Source organism: Engystomops pustulosus, chromosome 3, assembly GCF_040894005.1.
Source record: "Engystomops pustulosus chromosome 3, aEngPut4.maternal, whole genome shotgun sequence".
NCBI classification, from domain to species: Eukaryota; Metazoa; Chordata; class Amphibia; order Anura; family Leptodactylidae; genus Engystomops; species Engystomops pustulosus.
In genome coordinates, this window is record NC_092413.1 from 92,895,695 (window position 1) to 92,917,078 (window position 21,384).

Here is a 21,384-nt window from a genome sequence, read left to right on the forward strand (position 1 = left end):
CGCACAGTGAAAGCCATAAAATTACAGACCCACAGGAAATGGCAAAAATGTGTTTTTTCATCATTTTCAGAATTTTTTTTCCCGCTTCCCAGTATACGGCATAGAATATTAAATATCTCCACTATGACGTTCAATTTGTTTTGCAGAAAACAAGCCCATACACAGCTCTTTATATGGAAAAATAAAAAAAGTTATAGATTTTTGAAGGTGGGGAGCGAAAAATAAAGACGAAAAAACAAAAAAGGGCCTGGTCCTTAAGGGGTTAAGCAGTGTATATGTATACATGCATCTTTTCCATTCAGTGGTTCATTTTCTACAATGACTACTAAAATGAATGGCTTGCATTGCAAATTACTATGTCTTGGATGTTTTCTGCTTACTAAGTGCACCTACATTTGTTGAGATGATTCAAGGAGATTACTAGAGGCATTAGAATCCATTAAGTGACTGTGTTTTAATGCTTTTCTCCAATCCCTGACCATGACATTGTGTGTATCTAAAACCATCTTTTGTTATTATAGAATCATTCTTTTTGTGTTGCTTTAGCATACACTATTGCTTTTATCCATCTTTTTAGATATGACTGATGTTGACCAGGTTGCAGTCCTGTGCATTCTGTGAATTGGTACAGATGATACATGCCATAATAATATGATATATAAAATAGAATGGAGCAGGATTACGAACACAATGTAAATGTTAGACAATGCAGAGTAAGACCAACCTCATTTATGACAATGAGAATAAATGTAATTATTAAACTCTCTAGTCTAAATTTCCATTTCCTATCAGACGACTTTTGCTTACGGCACAAAAATGCACACATTTTAATTTTTCTTTAAAGCCACTCTCCTTTCTGTACTAGTTTTTAAGGATAGTTTTTAAAAGTATGGTAGACAGGTTTTTGGTATGTTTCAAAACCCAGGTACATTTTCCTTACTATATGTGCACACATATATTCATGTGCAATAAGGGTAAGGTCGGGGGGCATCTTTTCTTTTCGGGCAAGACTATGGTTTTGCGCTGTTATAGGTTTCTCTTCAGCTTTTCCTGCAAGTTGTATTCCCAAAGTATGGCATAAATTTACCACAACCAGAGGTCCTGCTTGCTGACTCACAAGGAGACTAACCTTCTCCAGAACATCGGTATGCTTTAATAGGTGCTGTGAATAATCTCCTCTGCACAGATGAAATGGTGTCATCTTAATTTAAAAGTAATAAAAGTCAGTGAATAAAGTTTCACACATTGGCATCATACCCCTTCTGTACAATGAAAAAGTTTTTGTGGAGCAGCCGTGTCATTTATAAATAACAGAAATGGGTTGGAAGGGAGCCTTCCTAACATGTCACCCCACAGGGAATAAGAAGTGAACAAAATACCTTGAGTTCCCCTTGTGTAATTAGTTTCCATTAATCTCTTTCATAACAAAATATGAATAATGGAAAATTTGCATACATATGTAAACTGGACCTTAGTTAATCAAAATTTAGTTTTTCTGTGTAATCTGTTCGTTAAATGAATACATAACCTCGTCTTGTAGTAGTAGCATAAAGTAGTATTTGACCTCTGTCAACCAATGTGACTTTTTAAGCCAAATGTCTGCACAGCTCTCGTGATCCCTGCTATGTTAAATCCTTGGAAAAATGTTAGCTATGATAATCATGTATTTTTCTCTTCATCCTGTAGTTTCATTGTCGATTTTTAAAGTTACAGCTTAACTTAAACCAAAATGAAATAAACGCCAAACTCCTTTTTGACCACTATTGTTCAATCTTTTCTACGTGAACCATAGCCATTTTTCTTATCCCCGCTTATTAATCCTTGCTTTAGCAAGAGCAAACCTCCACCACCACTATCTGCAGTAGGACACACGGGCTGTTATGCCCATGCTGTTTACTAAGCCCCATCCACACTTTTGATTGCTTCTACTTTCAATTTGAAAACTAGTGTGAAGTTTTCACTGTATTCCCTGCAGGAATTATTACAAAATTGCTGGTAAATGGGAATGTACTGCACAGTTATGCCATGTCCGCACTTGGCATTTACTGTATATTTTGGCATTGCTAAGAATTAGATTTTGTGTGTGGTATCTTTCATTGATTCATCCATACAGAGGTCGCACTAACATTTTTCCAGAAGGGTAATAATACTCCTCTCACAATTTTTAAGGAGTATTTTTAACCGAGGAGGAGTACGAAATTTTCACTAATAAATGTATAACTCCCAGGCGTATATATAGTGTTAAGAGACGTCTATTAATACAAGGAAAAAGTTACAGCTCCTGTTTTCTGTGCTTAAAAGGGTTTTCCCACAAATTCAAGTTAGGCTATATCCACGGGATAGGGCCCAGTTTGAATTCTTGGGAAAACCCCTTTAGGGCGCATTCACACGATGCATTGAGTCACTTTTTTAAGCGTTTTTGACACATTCCAAAGGCTTCACATGTTGAAGTAACATTGGGTTTTAGCAAATGCAATGGAAACGCAATGTTACTTCAACATGTGATCAAGGTTCAAGCCTTTGGAATGTGTCAAAAACGCAACGCATCGTGTGAATGCGCCCTCAAAAAGCAAATATGTATTAAACAAGTGCTGCACAACATTTTTGTGGTGTCTTCACACATGGCGTTTTCAAACACATCAGAACAGCTGAGAAGAGATTTGCATAATTACATTGCAGTCAACATTGTGTTAACAAAATGCATGCATCAACGCAATTCTATTGCGTTTTGTAAACGAAATGTTAACAGCAATGCAATTAGGCAAATCTCTTCTCAGATCTGTTGTGATGTGTTTGAAAATGTATGTAATAACCTCACCCTTGGGTGATGTCACACATGGCGTTTTATGTCCGTTTTTAAACCTCCATTTTCAATCCGTTTACCATGCATTTGGCTGCTTACAACCTGTTTTTCTATTAAGATAATTGGGAAAAACTGACTAAAAACGGACCAAAAATGCCATGTGTGGCATCGCTCTTAGGCTACATTCACACCATATGGGGGACGTATGTACAACCGCAAGTTTGCGGCTTTTAGGTCCCCAGTAGAAGGCAATGGCCGCACGGAGCGATACCGCTCCGTACACGGGAAAAGGACATTACCCAATGCATTTCAATGGAGAGGGAAGGGGTCACCCCTTCCTCCTCTCCATGGCACTAAACACGTCTGCACGGCTACGGCCTGGCGGGCATACGTTTGTGTGAATGCAGCCTTATTGTCTACAGAGCAGACTGTGGCTGATGGCGGCCCCCAGACCAGTCTGGGGCTGATGCTGAATTTTTATTTAATTTATTTTCTGGAGTTTGGGAACATACCTTTTTTTTTTTTACAGGAGCACATTTAGAAATGGAACATATAATATACTCAAATATAGATCACAGATAACAATGATCTAATGGTAAGAGCCCATTGGATCACTGTCATCAGTGATTTATATACAGAGACCTGCAGAGAGGATGCACAGCACCTTCCCTGCAGCCTCTCACTGTATACAGGGGCTGCTGTGACAGGGGGCCGATTATTATCAGTCCCCTGTCACCGTACACGATCGGGCTGTCACATAGACAGCACGATCCTGTTACTGGCTGTGTGCACGATCGCACACCGATCAGGAGCACAGCCCCAGTAACAGATATCCCTCCCCCACCCCCTGCTCGGCTCCTCCATCTCTCACCTATCGCTCGGCTCCGCCCCCACCACTCGCTCGGCTCCGCCCCCACCACTCGCTCGGCTCCGCCCCCTCCACTCGCTCGGCTCCGCCCCCTCACCCCGCTCGGCTCCTCCATCTCCTCACCTATCTCTCAGCACCCCGCGGGAGAGGCTCGGACAGTGAGCAGAAAGTCCCTCCCTGTCCTGCCTCCAGACACTCAGCGCTGCGATCCTGCAGAGAATATTTTGCAGGATCGCAGCCGGCGCCCCTCACCACTTGGAAGCGGCAGCTAACATTCAGACAGGAAAATCACCAAGCGTACTTATACGCTTGGTGATCTTTTGAGGGAGTAAATCAGCCTTTAAACGCGTCTATGACGCTTGCAGAGGCGTTATCGCGACCTCTGCATCCATATTAACCTGATTTTGAAAGGCCAAGAAATCGGTGAATTAAAGAGTTTCTGGACAATGAGTGATATGTTGAGAAGCAGTTCTTCTGCTCGCTCTCTCTCACTATGTGTGCGTATTAAAAATCAGAGAACACCTTCAGGGTGCATTCACACGTGGAGTTAACGCATTAGTTTTGAAATGCATTACAACTGTTGTAACCTTCAGAACATATATTATCTTTCTCTGCTACAGTCATTGCTGTTCTCTAATTATTATCACTTTTTTTGTAAAATAAAATTTCAATGTTGATATATTTTGGCAATTTTGTAAAAAAACTGTTCTAGTGAAATGGTTTACCCCTAAGCAAACCATCAAATGTTAATCAAGGAGATTATTTCTGAGAAAATCAACTGAACATACTAAGGTCCCTGCGCCAGTTTTCTGTCTGACTTTTCACATTCTTTATTTAAGAGGTGTCGGCACCACATTTGTGTCACATGCGACCCTTTTTTGCCGCTGCTGTACTATTCTTCATGTGACACAAGTTTCTGCCCTAAAGGGGGCAGTTCGATAGAATTGTGTTGCACACCCCATGTTAAAGGTGCATTAAACGCAGGCAAACTGCACATTGTGCAGTTTATACTGTTCTTAGTAAATGTTCTCCATTGTTCTCTAATTTTGATCCCCAGCGTATATATAAAATTGATATAATAGTCGGATCATAGCATCATTGACTAATTTACATATTTATTTGATTAGAAACTGTTATGTAGTTACTGGGATGCTCCTATTGGTGACTTACGGATATCTCTGTATGTACATTCATTGATTGAGCTGGTCCTATCAGTGATGCACATTTTATCTGTTTATAAAGTGGGTCCTCTCTGTGCATACCAGTGATGGCTCCCAAAGATTTAGTCATGTTTCATTTGTTTATAGCTAAGGTTTCTCATTGCTTTGTCAGTGAATATTTCACATATATTAATGCCATATCTCTCAAAATGTAAAGTCAAAGGGACTTCAGTGCAGACAGGACTTGAGTACATTTTGGTTTTCAGGCTCGTTTTGCCAGTGTTTCTTGGGCTAAGATTGGTCTGTGATTGGAGAGTAAAATGTTGCCCGGTATATAAGAAAGTTACATTGTAAACCTAAACCAGAAGATGGTCAAATCTTCACTAAAGGTCGAAAGTGAATATATATGTTCAAATTGTTATGTATTCAGAAGTACAAACTACTAAGGCTAAGTTCACACTACTGTCCGCAATTCCGCTTATTTACCCCCGTTACAAAAATATAACACATGGTAAACGGTAAAACTAAACATAACAGATGGCAGTGTCCGTTAACAGTACACTTTACTTTTACTTTCAAGGCATCAATCTATAGCTTCTATATCTGTATATCTATATCTCCCTCAAATCTATCCCTGATGGATGATATATACACTCACCGGCCACTTTATTAGGTACACCTGTCCAACTGCTTGTTAACACTTAATTTCTAATCAGCCAATCACATGGTGGCAACTCAGTGCATTTAGGCATGTAGACATGGTCAAGACAATCTCCTGCAGTTCAAACCGAGCATCAGTATGGGGAAGAAAGGTGATTTGAGTGCCTTTGAACGTGGCATGGTTGTTGGTGCCAGAAGGGCTGGTCTGAGTATTTCAGAAACTGCTGATCTTCTGGGATTTTCACGCACAACCATCTCTAGGGTTTACAGAGAATGGTCCAAAAAAGAAAAAACATCCAGTGAGTGACAGGTCTGTGGGCGGAAATGCCTTGTTGATGTCAGAGGAGAATGGGCAGACTGGTTCGAGCTGATAGAAAGGCAACAGTGACTCAAATCGCCACCCGTTACAAACAAGGTAGGCAGAAGAGCATCTCTGAATGCACAGTACGTCGAACTTTGAGGAAGATGGGCTAAAGCAGCAGAAGACCACACCGGGTGCCACTCCTTTCAGCTAAGAACAGGAAACTGAGGCTACAATTTGCACAAGCTCATCGAAATTGGACAGTAGAAGATTGTAAAAGCATTGCCTGGTCTGATGAGTCTCGATTTCTGCTGCGACATTCGGATGGTAGGGTCAGAATTTGGCGTCAACAACATGAAAGCATGGATCCATCCTGCCTTGTATCAACGGTTCAGGCTGGTGGTGGTGTCATGGTGTGGGGAATATTTTCTTGGCACTCTTTGGGCCCCTTGGTACCAATTGAGCATCGTTGCAACGCCACAGCCTACCTGAGTATTGTTGCTGACCATGTCCATCCCTTTATGACCACAATGTACCCAACATCTGATGGCTACTTTCAGCAGGATAATGCGCCATGTCATAAAGCTGGAATCATCTCAGACTGGTTTCTTGAACATGACAATGAGTTCACTGTACTCAAATGGCCTCCACAGTCACCAGATCTCAATCCAATAGAGCATCTTTGGGATGTGGTGGAACGGGAGATTTGCATCATGGATGTGCAGCCGACAAATCTGCGGCAACTGTGTGATGCCATCATGTCAATATGGACCAAAACCTCTGAGAAATGCTTCCAGCACCTTGTTGAATCTATGCCACGAAGAATTGAGGCAGTTCTGAAGGCAAAAGGGGGTCCAACCCGTTACTAGCATGGTGTACCTAATAAAGTGGCTGGTGAGTGTATATCCTCTCTAACTTTATTTTCTCTCTATACCTCACATTTATATATAATCTATCCATCATCTATTTTTCTAAAACTACATCAAACTCTGTTTTTGTTTTTTTGTTCCAAGGGACATTTAAAAAAAAATAGATGACAACGTATGACATAAAAAATTGCATTGAATGGAATTTATAACGGATCAGTTCAATTTCAGTTTTTTCCTTTTATAAGTGGAAACTAGAAACGCAAATCTGAACAATAGTGTGAACTGAACTTTGGAAGTGGTTTCAAGTTTTACCAGAGAAACTAAATCCATTGATAACACTGCTATCTTTGTACACTACACTAACTGGTGAATGTCCTGTGGGAATAGGTTTGACAATGTAATAAAGGATGTTTATAATGTAATAAATGTATGTTTATAATATTACTAGTATAAGACATCTGGGAGGAGAGAGGGCAGGTTTTATAGCAGCTGGCTCAGCAGGTCTCCAGTAAAGAGGGTTGTAAAGAAGACTACCCATCCTATAATGATGCACCATGTCATCAACTAATGTAGGAACAGGAAATCCATTAAACTGATATTGTTATCCTATGAACCTTTGTCACAGAGAATATTATCTGAATGACTGTATTTGTAAGTCTGGTTACAGAACTTGTGTTGGAAAGTTAAGACGGTTATCATGTATCACAATAGAAAGTGATAAATAGTACTTCTTACAACTGCTGTAAGCACTTTCTGTGGGACAGGGATCAACACTGCACTGGGCACCATGGCTAGTATCTGGCTTAGTTTTTTTTTTTTTTTTTTGACACCTGCATATCATGGCATCATTAAATCCTATTTATGTTGTACTGCAGTAGTTGTTATGTTGGGTTTGATAAATTTAGCGCCGTAAACCTCTCACTTGTTTGCCAGTTGTGCTTCTTTGAATCACATTTGCGAGGTAAACAATTCCTTACCTTAAAGACCTTAGGAGACCGTCTGTTTTGGAGATGCTTTCATATTTCAAGTATAGAAAAAAACCTACTAAGGTGCCTTGGACAAAATAAAATACAAAGCTTCCGGCATCATCTCATGGAAAATGACTATTATTAGCCCACCAAGTCAATGCAGGTTATGAAAAGCTCAGAACTCATATCCAACTATTCTGCGCAGTGTTCTCTTCAAGTCTTTTTTTAATATATCTACAGTATGTTTTTACTGTGTTGTGTTGGCTGTCAGATACAATCCGCTGACTAATATACACTAAACCTACTATAAAGGTGCCCAAAACATCGATTGGCATCATTAGAACATTATGAAGGATATCAGGTGATTTATACAAGTGAAATCTAACAAAAAAATCAAGAATGATAAACCTGGGACACTTACTTACATATCAAGGCACAGTGACAGTTATCCATGCCCTCCTTATTTCTAAAATCGGCTTTTAAAATTAAGCAAATGAGCCTGATGGCCAAACCTAGCAGGAAGTACTCGCTGCAAAAGTGCTGAGGTAGAAGGGGGAAGGGTGAGCCAGTGTAAGAGCATTTAGCCCCTCAGGTTTATTAACATAAAAGTTGATTTTAGGAAGGAGGCCATGAAGGAAGATTATCACAGTCACAGTGCCCGGATCTATGAACAAGTGGTCCCTTGTTTATCACACTTGATTTTGATGGTAGTCTTTTCTTTAGTCTTTTTAGTTACAATTTTTAACCAGCATATTTTAACAGGATTCCGAAGTCAAACATATTTCCCCTATTTACCATGTTTTTATATTTTTACATATTCAATCATCTTATCTTATTCGGTTAAACCTTCACGACTTGCCATAGGGCTTTATATGCCCCATGCAGACAATGACCAACTTCAAACGGCCAGATCTCCTGAATAATCTCCCCTTTAACATGATGTATGAATTGTGTATGGATGCTTGACAGAACCAGAGAAAAAAATTTAATAAAACTATCATATCAAGTTAAAGTCTCACATGTCATTAAAAAAAAAAACAAAGTAAAAATTGTTATGATATGTAAAGCTTTTCCAGAGATCTCGTAATTTAAAGAAGCGAATAGCAGAATGTCAAAAATTGACCTGGTCATTCATACATAAATGAAGTGTCGCAATAATTTGTTGAGCTGGGCAGTATTGCCATGGTGGCACAATTCTCAATGTCAATAAAGATGAAGGAAAAAATCTTTTTTTTCTTGTGTGTGGAGTTCTGTGGTACCTAAACGATGAGCTCTTAATATCTTATAGGTATAGCCACATCTCACTGCCTTACTAGGTGTATATGAAGCACCATCACATCACCTAGGAATCAATATGGGCATATATGAATTTTCAAACATTTCATATTGATTATAAGGGACTTCTCATTAAAACTAGGAACGCAGAATCTGGATAGCAGAGTGTCTAATTATGATTTGGGGTAACTAAACTAGATGCAGTGATTATTCAACATTAGGTGTTTGTAGAGTAACACCTATAAGGCCACATTTACACATGTAACCTAATTGTACACGCAATTCAAACACCATGGGGGAAGTATCTGAGGTAAAACTGTTCCAGTTACCCATGGAAACCAATCAGAGCTCAGCTTTAATTTTATAAACAGCAGTGGGAAAATGAAAGCTGAGCTCTGAAGGCGAGTTGAGCCTCTTGCCTCAGGCAGCACCACTTGCAGCAAAATGGGGGCAGCACCAAGGGTGCAGTTGTTTACTATAAAGCAAGATCTGAATATTAAAAATAGTGTCTCTTCACACCCAATGTCAGCATGGGTGTGAGATACTGGATGGAGAACTTTGTCCGTGCACAAGAAATTGTGTTCATGTCAAGGCTTGTATGTCGGAAAACTGGCAAATGAGCCATGATAATTCTCCCCCATTGACTTGCTCCTTTGCTCCTGGTGCATGAAGTGACTAGTAATGTCTTCATTCTTTACATTGGGCTTCAAACATCTATTCCACTGTGTACCTTGGTAATATGGAAAATATCTTTTGATGTTTTCAAAAGACATCTATGGTTTGTCTTATTATTTGAAATATAAAAGGATTTGAAAATTAGGAATATTTTAAAGAGTAATTTTATCATTTTGTACTATAATTAACTATAATATCTTATATATCTTGTATTTCAGCTCCTGATGGTCCACATGGTAAAACCCAAGAGAAGAAAATGTCATTGAGTCGAGCCAGAAAAGACAATGCTCTCTCTAAATCTGGTGAGTCCTGTTGACTTCTCCTTTATCCACTCCACTAGATGTTTCTGTAGGGTTTAAAAGTAGTCGATCACCTCCCAATGCATGTTAGTCGGCTGGGAGCATGTGTAAGGGAAGTTAACTGTGATTTCCGACATACTTTTATTTTTCTCCATTATGCTGTTTCTGAAATATCATGTGGATTAAAATATGAATAATGGGGCAGTTGGTTCACCACTATTGCATAGACCACTACACTCTGTCCCATAAGCATGATATTTTATACCCAGGGGAAGCTACATGGGAACATTGAGAGTTCTGCTACTTATGAGGACCAATTGGCATTAAGCTGGAAGTCCTGTATAAATACCTGCAGATTTCCCACTATGGCTCCATCCTGTGGAAGAGTCGGGTCTAGACAAAGGCCTCTGGAGCCGTGGCAGTTGTGAACTGCAGAATGGTGTATTCTTTTTGTGGTGCCAGGCTGTACACCAGCACCTGGTGAGGTAGTGAACCTCTGTTTGGTTAGTGCAGGAGAGGCCTAGGTTTTATATTTGCTTGTTTCGTTTACTTTTAGTCCTGCTAAATAAAACTGTCTGCGATCAGTTACACCAAAATCACAGTGTGAACAGTTAAACTACTTGTGTGTTCCCAAATACCCAGGGAGATTACGGTCCCGAACCCAAACCCTTACAGCAGGAAAAGCAGTGCTTTAGGTGCTAGGGACGCAGCCTGGGGTGCACCAACAGTCTCATTTGCATCCCGATTTTAAAATGGGTATTTCTCAGAAATGACATAATGCGTATGCATAATATAGGTATAATAGAAATTATAGTGAATGGTTCTACAACATGCTGGCAAGAGAGTATAACCCTTGATTGAGATGGTAGCCTGCCCTTGAAACCTTTAAGATGATGATGATGATGATGATGAAGTTCTGAAACATTGTATTGAATTCTTGGAGTTCATGTTCTTTGGTTCCTTTTCTGTACCACCAGCATGGTTGATTTCGCTCCAAACAAGTTTGTAACATATATTTTTTTTCAAATTCAGAAATAAATTAGAAAACAGGGATGGGGCCAAACCAGCTGCCCAGCAAAACAGAATATAACAGTTAAAGTAACTTGTCACCATGACATGAAAAATGAATCAGCAGGCTATGTATTGTAGAGGAGATAAAAAATTGCACTTTTATATAGTTTTGTGGGAAAAGCTGTGGGATAAACTTACCATATACAACAGAATATAAGCCAACCCTCCAAATTTTTACCACAAAAAAAATGGGAAAACATATTGACATTTACGTTAAGGAGTACACTCACCGGCCACTTTATTAGGTACACCTTTCCAACTACTCGTTAACACTTAATTTCTAATCAGCCAATCACATGGCGGCAACTCAGTGCATTTAGGCATGTAGACATGGTCAAGACAATCTCCTGCAGTTCAAACCGAGCATCAGTATGGGGAAGAAAGGTGATTTGAGTGCCTTTGAACGTGGCATGGTTGTTGGTGCCAGAAGGGCTGGTCTGAGTATTTCAGAAACTGCTGATCTACTGGGATTTTCACGCACAACCATCTCTAGGGTTTACAGAGAATGGTCCGAAAAAGAAAAAACATCCAGTGAGCGGCTGTTCTGTGGGCGGAAATGCCTTGTTGATGCCAGAGGTCAGAGGAGAATGGGCAGACTGGTTCGAGCTGATAGAAAGGCAACAGTGACTCAAATCGCCACAAGTTACAACCAAGGTAAGCAGAAGAGCATCTCGGAACGCACAGTACGTCGAACTTTGAGGCAGATGGGCTACAGCAGCAGAAGACCACACCGGGTGCCACTCCTTTCAGCTAAGAACAGGAAACAATTTGCACAAGCTCATCGAAATTGGACAGTAGAAGATTGGAAAAACGTTGCCTGGTCTGATGAGTCTCGATTTCTGCTGCGACATTCGGATGGTAGGGTCAGAATTTGGCGTAAAAAACATGAAAGCATGGATCCATCCTGCCTTGTATCAACGGTTCAGGCTGGTGGTGGTGGTGTCATGGTGTGGGGGATATTTTCTTGGCACTCTTTGGGCCCCTTGGTACCAATTGAGCATCGTTGCAACGCCACAGCCTACCTGAGTATTGTTGCTGACCATGTCCATCCCTTTATGACCACAATGTACCCAACCTCTGATGGCTACTTTCAGCAGGATAATGCACCATGTCATAAAGCTGGAATCATCTCAGACTGGTTTCTTGAACATGACAATGAGTTCACTGTACTCAAATGGCCTCCACAGTCACCAGATCTCAATCCAATAGAGCATCTTTGGGATGTGGTGGAACGGGAGATTCGCATCATGGATGTGCAGCCGACAAATCTGCGGCAACTGTGTGATGCCATCATGTCAATATGGACCAAAATCTCTGAGGAATGCTTCCAGCACCTTGTTGAATCTATGCCACGAAGAATTGAGGCAGTTCTGAAGGCAAAAGGGGGTCCAACCCGTTACTAGCATGGTGTACCTAATAAAGTGGCCGGTGAGTGTATAATTGCATTGGTCACAGCCTCCACTCATTATATAGCTATAGTATATAGCAGAATATATCAGTCCCCTGCCCCCCCAGTAATATATATATATATATATATATATATAATTTTATTTGTTTGACAATGGCTTCATGTAGAAGCTGAAACATTGCAATGTGGTATAAATCCACTTGTTTTTTCATTCACTACAATGGAGTGCTGCTGAATGCTCTGTATCTATTCACATCGACGATCACCAAACTCTGTTGGCTTGCACCTAGGATTAAGTATTTTTGCAATGCTGCTCTGGACTTATGAATATATATCTCTCATTTATTATTTGGGACCATTTTATAGTGCTAGAATGCCAAATGTTTTGTTTAACTGTATTTGAAAACCAAGCAAATAGCCATGGGATGGGCCACCGAATGTTTTTATTACGTTGTAAACTCATTAGTGTCATTTTTTTCCCTCCGATTGTGATGAACAACTATGGTAACTTTGGATACCATAATCACTTCTTTATTGCAGTGTATTTTATCTTCATTCAAACAATGATGCTTGACAATATTGAATTTTAGATTATTTTACTTTCCCTAGACGCTAAAGTAAAGGAATTTTAAATAAAATATCCATGCATCATTCTTTAAGTGAACTACTATATTGTTTGGAAAGTGTGAGGATGATTTCCTAGATGCCGACGCCTTGTCCACCCCCTTTTTGTATGTTGTCGGTAACGCTTTATACACAAATGTATTGTATCCTTCAGTATTTAACTGACAGTTTGCCAGTGGACTCGGACTCGTAGGCTTCCACAGCTGGCTGTCACTGATGTCTTCTTCAGTCCTCCAGTTGCCATGGTAACATCCCAGCGATTTGCATTGCAGAGGGCCAGGGTCGTGTCTGTACCTCCCTCTGTATCCTTGATCATAACAACTAAGGGTGGTCACACACGTGGCGTTTTGAACCCAATTTTTTGGACGTTTTTAAGCAGTCTGTGAAAACGCATTTTTCCCAATAACCTTAATTAAGATAATTGCAAAACGGACAAAACTGTCAAACTGATGCATGCTTTTTTAAAACGCATGCATTTTCAATGGTCTGCTTTAAAATGGACTAAAAACGGGTTCAGAGCGCTAATGTGCGCCACCACCCTTAGGGCTTAAACTGCCCTGTGCGGAGAGATCAACACGCAGGGCAGACGCAGCAGGAACCAGGCTGTGTATAACAGCCAGTATCCTGCTGCTGATCGGGTGGACACTCTCACAGTGCCAGTCCTATCTCTGATACCCCCGAGTGCCATTAAATCCATTGTCATCAAATTGAAAAAACATGGTTCCACAACAAACTTACCAAGAGATGGCCTCACATTGAAACTCAGTCTAGGAAAGGAGGCACCTATCAAAGAGTCAGAACACAGACCAAAGGTAACCCTGAAAGTGCTGCAGAGTTCCCAACTGGAGTACTGTCCATACACCACAATATACTGTACACCAAAGGTCTGAGTTTTATTTTTTTGGAAGAATAGACAGAGAAAAGGCTACTAGCAAACATGAGAATAAAATTTCACTTTTTGGTCACCAAGGAAATCTTATTACTCCAAGAATTGGGGACAGGGAAACTGGTTTGTGGAAAAGGTAAGATGGATTAAGCTAAATGAAGAAATGCTCTTGAACAAAATCTGTTTCTGTTTGTTAGTGAGTTGAGACTTGAGGTTTACCTTATAACAGGGAGATGACCCAAAGCATACTGCTGAAGCAACACTCCTGTGAGTCAATGGGAAATATGTAAATGTCTTTTTATGGCCTAATCAAAGCCCACTCTGTAGCCAGACTTGAGTTTGCTGTTTACAAACTGACGCCATCTAACTAGCCGGAGTTGGGTCATTTTGGCTAGGGGACTGGGAAAATACATAGTGACAAGGTGGAGCAAGGTCATAGAGATTTATCTAAAGCACAAAAGGTGGCTCTGCAAAGCACTGACTAGGGGTGTTGAATAGCTTTGTACACTGAAGTTTTCAGTTATTTTGTCCTATTTGTTGTTTGTTTCACAATAAGAAAGCACAAATGTTCTAAGCATGTTCTTTACTCAAAATAATGCAGCCCCTGAAAAATTTTAATTACAGAGCAAAACACGAAAAATGCCAAGGAGTGAATACTTTCTCAAGCCACTGTATAGTGTACAATCATACATGCTTACGTGTTTAGGGATTGCTTTGGTGTCATAATGCACTGGATGTCAGGCATAACATGTTCTTCCTATTCCTGGTTTATTTTTCCATCTGAGTTTGGAAATCACATATTGTAACTCAGGTGCACATATCACTGATACAGCCGCACAGAATTGTTACTGAAACATTTCGTTCTCTTTCAGAGCCACATCTTACCCTGAAAGTTGATGAAAGACAACGACTGGCCCGAGAGCGGCGAGAGGAGCGAGAAAAGCTGATGGGTATGGATCTTATGTAAACTTTTTGCTAAATTAAAAAGTTATGTCACAGGATAAAACAGTATAAGCCAAGGCCCCTAAATTTACCACAGAAAACTTGGAAAACCTATTGACTTGAGTATAAGCTGAGAGGGTGTAGTATACAGCCAGCCAGCCCCCATGTAGTATACAGCCAGCCAGCCCCCATGTAGTATACAGCCAGCCAGCCCCCGTGTAGTATACAGCCAGCCAGCCCCCGTGTAGCATACAGCCAGCCAGCCCCCGTGTAGCATACAGCCAGCCAGCCCCCGTGTAGCATACAGCCAGCCAGCCCCCGTGTAGCATACAGCCAGCCAGCCCCCGTGTAGCATACAGCCAGCCAGCCCCCGTGTAGCATACAGCCAGCCAGCCCCCGTGTAGCATACAGCCAGCCAGCCCCCGTGTAGCATACAGCCAGCCAGCCCCCGTGTAGCATACAGCCAGCCAGCCCCCGTGTAGCATACAGCCAGCCAGCCCCCGTGTAGCATACAGCCAGCCAGCCCCCGTGTAGCATACAGCCAGCCAGCCCCCGTGTAGCATACAGCCAGCCAGCCCCCGTGTAGCATACAGCCAGCCAGCCCCCGTGTAGCATACAGCCAGTCAGCCCCCGTGTAGCATACAGCCAGCCAGCCCCCGTGTAGCATACAGCCAGCCAGCCCCCGTGTAGCATACAGCCAGCCAGCCCCCGTGTAGCATCAGGGCCGGATTAAGGTTGGTGGGGGCCCCTGGGCGCAAAATATGGTGGAGGCCCCCCCTGAATGCAGCATACATGCACATCCTCCTGCTCACAATCCACTATCTCCCCTGTATTACATCTACATACAGCCGCCAACCCCCAAGTAATACAGCTGCTTACAGCCGCCAACCCCCGAGTAATACAGCTGCATACAGCCGCCAACCCCCGAGTAATACAGCTGCATACAGCCGCCAACCCCCGAGTAATACAGCTGCATACAGCCGCCAACCCCCAAGTAATACAGCTGCATACAGCCGCCAACCCCCAAGTAATACAGCTGCATACAGCCGCCAACCCCCAAGTAATACAGCTACATACAGCCGCCAACCCCCAAGTAATACAGCTGCATACAGCCACCAACCCCCAAGTAATACAGCTGCATACAGCCGCCTCGCACCCAGTAACACAGCTGCATACACCCTCCAACCCCCAAGTAATACAGCTGCATACAGCCGCCAACCACCAAGTAATACAGCCGCCAACCCCCAAGTAATACAGCTGCATACAGCCGCAAACCCCCAAGTAACACAGCTGCATACAGCCGCCAACCCCCAAGTAATACAGCTGCATACAGCCGCCAACCCCCAAGTAATACAGCTGCATACAGCCGCCAACCACCAAGTAATACAGCTACATACAGCCGCCAACCCCCAAGTAATACAGCTGCATACAGCCGCCAACCACCAAGTAATACAGCTGCAAATAGCCGCCAACCACCAAGTAATACAGCTACATACAGCCGCCAACCCCCAAGTAATACAGCTGCATACAGCCGCCAACCCCCCAGTAACACAGCTGCATACAGCCGCCAACCCCCAAGTAATACAGCTGCATACAGCCGCCTCGCACCCAGTAACACAGCTGCATACACCCTCCAACCCCCAAGTAATACAGCTGCATACAGCCGCCAACCACCAAGTAATACAGCCGCCAACCCCCAAGTAATACAGCTGCATACAGCCGCAAACCCCCAAGTAACACAGCTACATAGAGCCGCCAACCCCCAAGTAATACAGCTACATACAGCCGCCAACCCCCAAGTAATACAGCTACATACAGCCGCCAACCCCCAAGTAATACAGCTGCATACAGCCACCAAGTAATACAGCCGCCAACCCCCAAGTAATACAGCTGCATACAGCCGCAAACCCCCAAGTAATACAGCTACATACAGCCGCAAACCCCCAAGTAATACAGTTACATACAGCTTCCAACCCCCCAGTAACACAGCTACATACAGCCGCCAACCCCCAAGTAATACAGCTGCATAGAGCCGCTAACCCCCCAGTAACACCGCTACATACATCCGCTAACCCCCCAGCAATATATCTACATACAGCAGCCAACACCCTTTCAGAAATACATACAGGCAGAGACCCCCAGACAGACAGATGCCCCTTCCACAGGCAAAGACAGCGACCCCCTCCCAGACAGATCGACCGCCCCCCTCAGAGACCCCCCCAGCCCAGACAGATCAGACTTCCCCTCACAGACAGAGACCCCCCAGCCCATGCAGATCAACCCCCCTTACAGACAGAGACCCCCCCCTTACAGACAGATCAGACCCCCCCTCACAGACAGAGACCCGCAGCCCAGAAAGATCGACCCCCATCCCAGACAGGCTTCTCTTATAAATCAAAGGATACTCTGTGTGCTTCTGTGAACTGACGATCCATGTCGGCAGCAGAGCATTCTTCTCTCCTGCACTGCCAGCATGACACGTGCACATAAGCCGGCAGCAGGTCACGTGAGAATTGATCTTACGTGACCCTTTGACGTCGGCTCCACACTGCCCATACTCTCCTCGCGCTGAATCTGCTGTAGTGTCACAGTGGACTGAATGTCTCTGGCTGGGAGCGATGTGCTGCAGCATCACTGCAGTGCATCGCTCCAGCCAGAGACAGATCACAACTAACTGGAAATCACCCGCCAGGCACTGGAGCCTGGAGGAATGGGAGCAGCCGCGGCAGCACGGCACTGCCACTGTGCATCTAGCTGTCACTGCCTGGCTGGGAGTGATGCGCTGCGCATCGCTCCCCGTTCCAGGCAGAGTCAGCAAAGTACATAGGAGCGCGGTGCGCAATGGCCAAGAACAGCGCTTAAACGATGTCTGACTGACATTGTCATCTGTTGGGGGCCCACCCAGAGAGCAAGATGGTGGGGGCCCCGGGGCTCAAGCCCCGGGAGCCCCGCCTATAATCCGGCCCTGTGTAGCATACAGCCAGCCAGCCCCCGTGTAGCATACAGCCAGCCCGCCCCCGTGCAGCATACAGCCAGCCCGCCCCGGTGGAGCATACAGCCAGCCACCCCCGGGGAACATACAGCCAGCCAGCCCCCGTGCAGCATACAGCCAGCCAGCCCCCGTGCAGCATACAGCCAGCCAGCCCCCGTGCAGCATACAGCCAGCCAGCCCCCGTGCAGCATACAGCCAGCCAGCCCCCGTGCAGCATACAGCCAGCCAGCCCCCGTGCAGCATACAGCCAGCCAGCCCCCGTGCAGCGTACAGCCAGCCAGCCCCCGTGCAGCGTACAGCCAGCCAGCCCCCGTGCAGCGTACAGCTAGCCAGCCCCCGTGCAGCGTACAGCCAGCCAGCCCCCGTGCAGCGTACAGCCAGCCAGCCCCCGTGCAGCGTACAGCCAGCCAGCCAGCCCCCGTGCAGCGTACAGCCAGCCAGCCCCCGTGCAGCATACAGCCAGCCAGCCAGCCCCCGTGCAGCATACAGCCAGCCAGCCAGCCCCCGTGCAGCATACAGCCAGCCAGCCAGCCCCCGTGCAGCATACAGCCAGCCAGCCAGCCCCCGTGCAGCATACAGCCAGCCAGCCAGCCCCCGTGCAGCATACAGCCAGCCAGCCAGCCCCCGTGCAGCATACAGCCAGCCAGCCAGCCCCCGTGCAGCATACAGCCAGCCAGCCAGCCCCCGTGCAGCATACAGCCAGCCAGCCAGCCCCCGTGCAGCATACAGCCAGCCAGCCAGCCCCCGTGCAGCATACAGCCAGCCAGCCAGCCCCCGTGCAGCATACAGCCAGCCAGCCAGCCCCCGTGCAGCATACAGCCAGCCAGCCCCCGTGCAGCATACAGCCAGCCAGCCCCCGTGCAGCATACAGCCAGCCAGCCAGCCCCCGTGCAGCATACAGCCAGCCAGCCCCCGTGCAGCATGCATACAGCCAGCCAGCCCCCGTGCAGCATACAGCCAGCCAGCCAGCCCCCGTGCAGCATACAGCCAGCCAGCCAGCCCCCGTGCAGCATACAGCCAGCCAGCCAGCCCCCGTGCAGCATACAGCCAGCCAGCCAGCCCCCGTGCAGCATACAGCCAGCCAGCCAGCCCCCGTGCAGCATACAGCCAGCCAGCCAGCCCCCGTGCAGCATACAGCCAGCCAGCCAGCCCCCGTGCAGCATACAGCCAGCCAGCCAGCCCCCGTGCAGCATACAGCCAGCCAGCCAGCCCCCGTGCAGCATACAGCCAGCCAGCCAGCCCCCGTGCAGCATACAGCCAGCCAGCCAGCCCCCGTGCAGCATACAGCCAGCCAGCCAGCCCCCGTGCAGCATACAGCCAGCCAGCCAGCCCCCGTGCAGCATACAGCCAGCCAGCCAGCCCCCGTGCAGCATACAGCCAGCCAGCCAGCCCCCGTGCAGCATGCAGCTAAAAAAAATAAACTTAATGCTCATCCTCCGGTGTCCCTGATGTTCGTTGCAGCTCCCGATCCCCATCGCGGCTCCCGGCGGCTTCTTCACTCTTCTATCTTCTCCAGCTGGCAGTCGCGTCCATGTGATCTGCCGGCCGTCGCACACTGTGATGCGACGCTGTCGCTGCTGATGACGTCATCAGCGGCGACAGCGCTGCATCACAGTGTGCGACGGCCGGCAGATCGCATGGACGCGACTCTGCCGGCTAGAGAAGATAGAAGACAGAAGAGGAGACACGCGGAGCCGCGACAGGGATCGGGAGCCGCAACAGGGATCGGGAGCCGCGAGGAACACCGGGGACACCGGAGGGTGAGTATTACGTTTTTCTTGTTTTTTTTAGCATTGACTCGTATATAAGCCGAAGTGAGGCTTATACACGAGTATATACGGTATTTAATAAGGTGTATGTTGTGAATGTTTAACTTCTGATAGTAGTTTACATCTAGCCTCTATTACATGTTATTAGGTCACAAATGTAGTGCCACTTTTTAGGGCTGAACCACATAGCCATGTGTGGTCCATGAATCATACTGTGCTGGGTGAATTTCATGGACCGACCACACTGCTGAGGATGAGCTCTGAGCTATATATGATTTAAGGAATCCCTTCTTTTCTGCAAAACCGCAGCACCAAACTACTGTCATGATTTTATGTGTTTACTTTGCTCTTCTCTTCTCAATGCACCCCAAACTGTCACAACTACATTTACTGAGAAATACAGATGTTGTGTGTTTAATGTGTCAGTAAACACATCATTTGAGACTAAGTGCTAAATGATTGAATCATGGCAGATATGCTAGAGCTACCCTCTTAAACATGCATGCATAATTTTACACTAACAACAAGAGGGAATATATATAATATGCCAAAATGAATGTAAAAATGAATAATCTTTATTAGATACAAAATATTGTTAAAAGTTTTACATAAAAGGACATCTCAGGAGAGACATAAAATGAAACACGCCAGGTGGGAAGCCCATCAAAAACAGTAATCCAAAAATATACGAATGTTATGACCGTATTCAAAGTTACTAGCTGCAATGTGTCATATGTACCAAGAACAACATACTGATAATATCAGTGTGTAATCACAACATGCAACATAGCATAACATCCTAAATTAGTTTTTGTTACAAGGTTAATCATTGCAGACAGTGTGACAAGTGAACATACTACCTGGCGTGATTGCAGCCCCCAACGCGCGTTTCAACCCGCTGGTCTTTCTCAACCCCTTCATATTATCAGTATGTTGTTCTTGGGTTGTTCTTGGTACATATGACACATTTCAGCTAGTAACTTCTGTCTCTCCTGAGATGTCCTTTTATGTAAAACTTTTAACAATGTTTTGTATTTAATAAAGATTATTCATTTTTACATTCATTTTGGCATATTGCATTCCCTCTCGTTGTTAGTTAGTGTAAGATTATGCATACATTTACTGAGAGTTTGCTACCAAACTGCACCCAACCCCAGTTTGTATGAAATGTATAGATACATACTTGGACATCTCCTAAATTAAGTCCTAAAAAACACTGCAAATTTTCTTAAAAAGCAAACGAGACCTTCTGGACCTCTAGACACATGTAGTCTTCTACAAAGCCGTAACAAACCTTCCATTTATCATAATTTTAAATGTGGCACCCAATGAGTTCATCCGGATGCAGTCGTGAGCCTAAGGATCTGTTGCATATGATTTCCATATGTAAATTTTGCTAACCTACAACTATTTTTGGACACTTTAGCTTGCAAATTAACTGACAATTCTATTTTTTCCAAACTTCAGAGATATTAAACAGTATACTTTGTAAACTCTTCTTTTTTTTTTCTTCTATTTTCTGTCTAGTTTTATCTGCCATTTTGGCCGAGCTTTTATAATATCATTTAGGGATCTACCTTACAGCAGTCTCATGGTCTGGAGCCGGCTCATTGAAGTCTATGGATGGTTTCTGGCATGCCCTGAGCAGATAAGAGGCGTCAATAAGCTGTGACTTTATTTTATTATCAGTAGTGGAGGGGATATGATAGTGCTATCTTCTATTGTAATCATATCTGTGATGTAAGCAAGCGTGAGTCTGTTTAGGCTAGTGGTGTGAAAATTGCCAGATTTGGTACTATTAAATATAGGTAATA

The 21,384-nt window shown here is 44.4% G+C and overlaps 1 protein-coding gene across 10 annotated transcripts in view; it reads left to right on the plus strand.

Moving 5' to 3' along the window:
* The window catches only part of MAP7 (microtubule associated protein 7), an 84,754-nt gene that overhangs the window by 38,851 nt on the left and 24,519 nt on the right, over positions 1-21,384 (plus strand). For all 10 annotated transcript variants that reach the window (XM_072141452.1, XM_072141449.1, XM_072141448.1 and 7 more), the window contains exons 2-3: positions 9,798-9,881; positions 14,740-14,817. In XM_072141452.1, the coding sequence (XP_071997553.1) occupies positions 9,798-9,881; positions 14,740-14,817 (162 nt within the window). The remainder of the gene's footprint in view (positions 1-9,797; positions 9,882-14,739; positions 14,818-21,384) is intronic.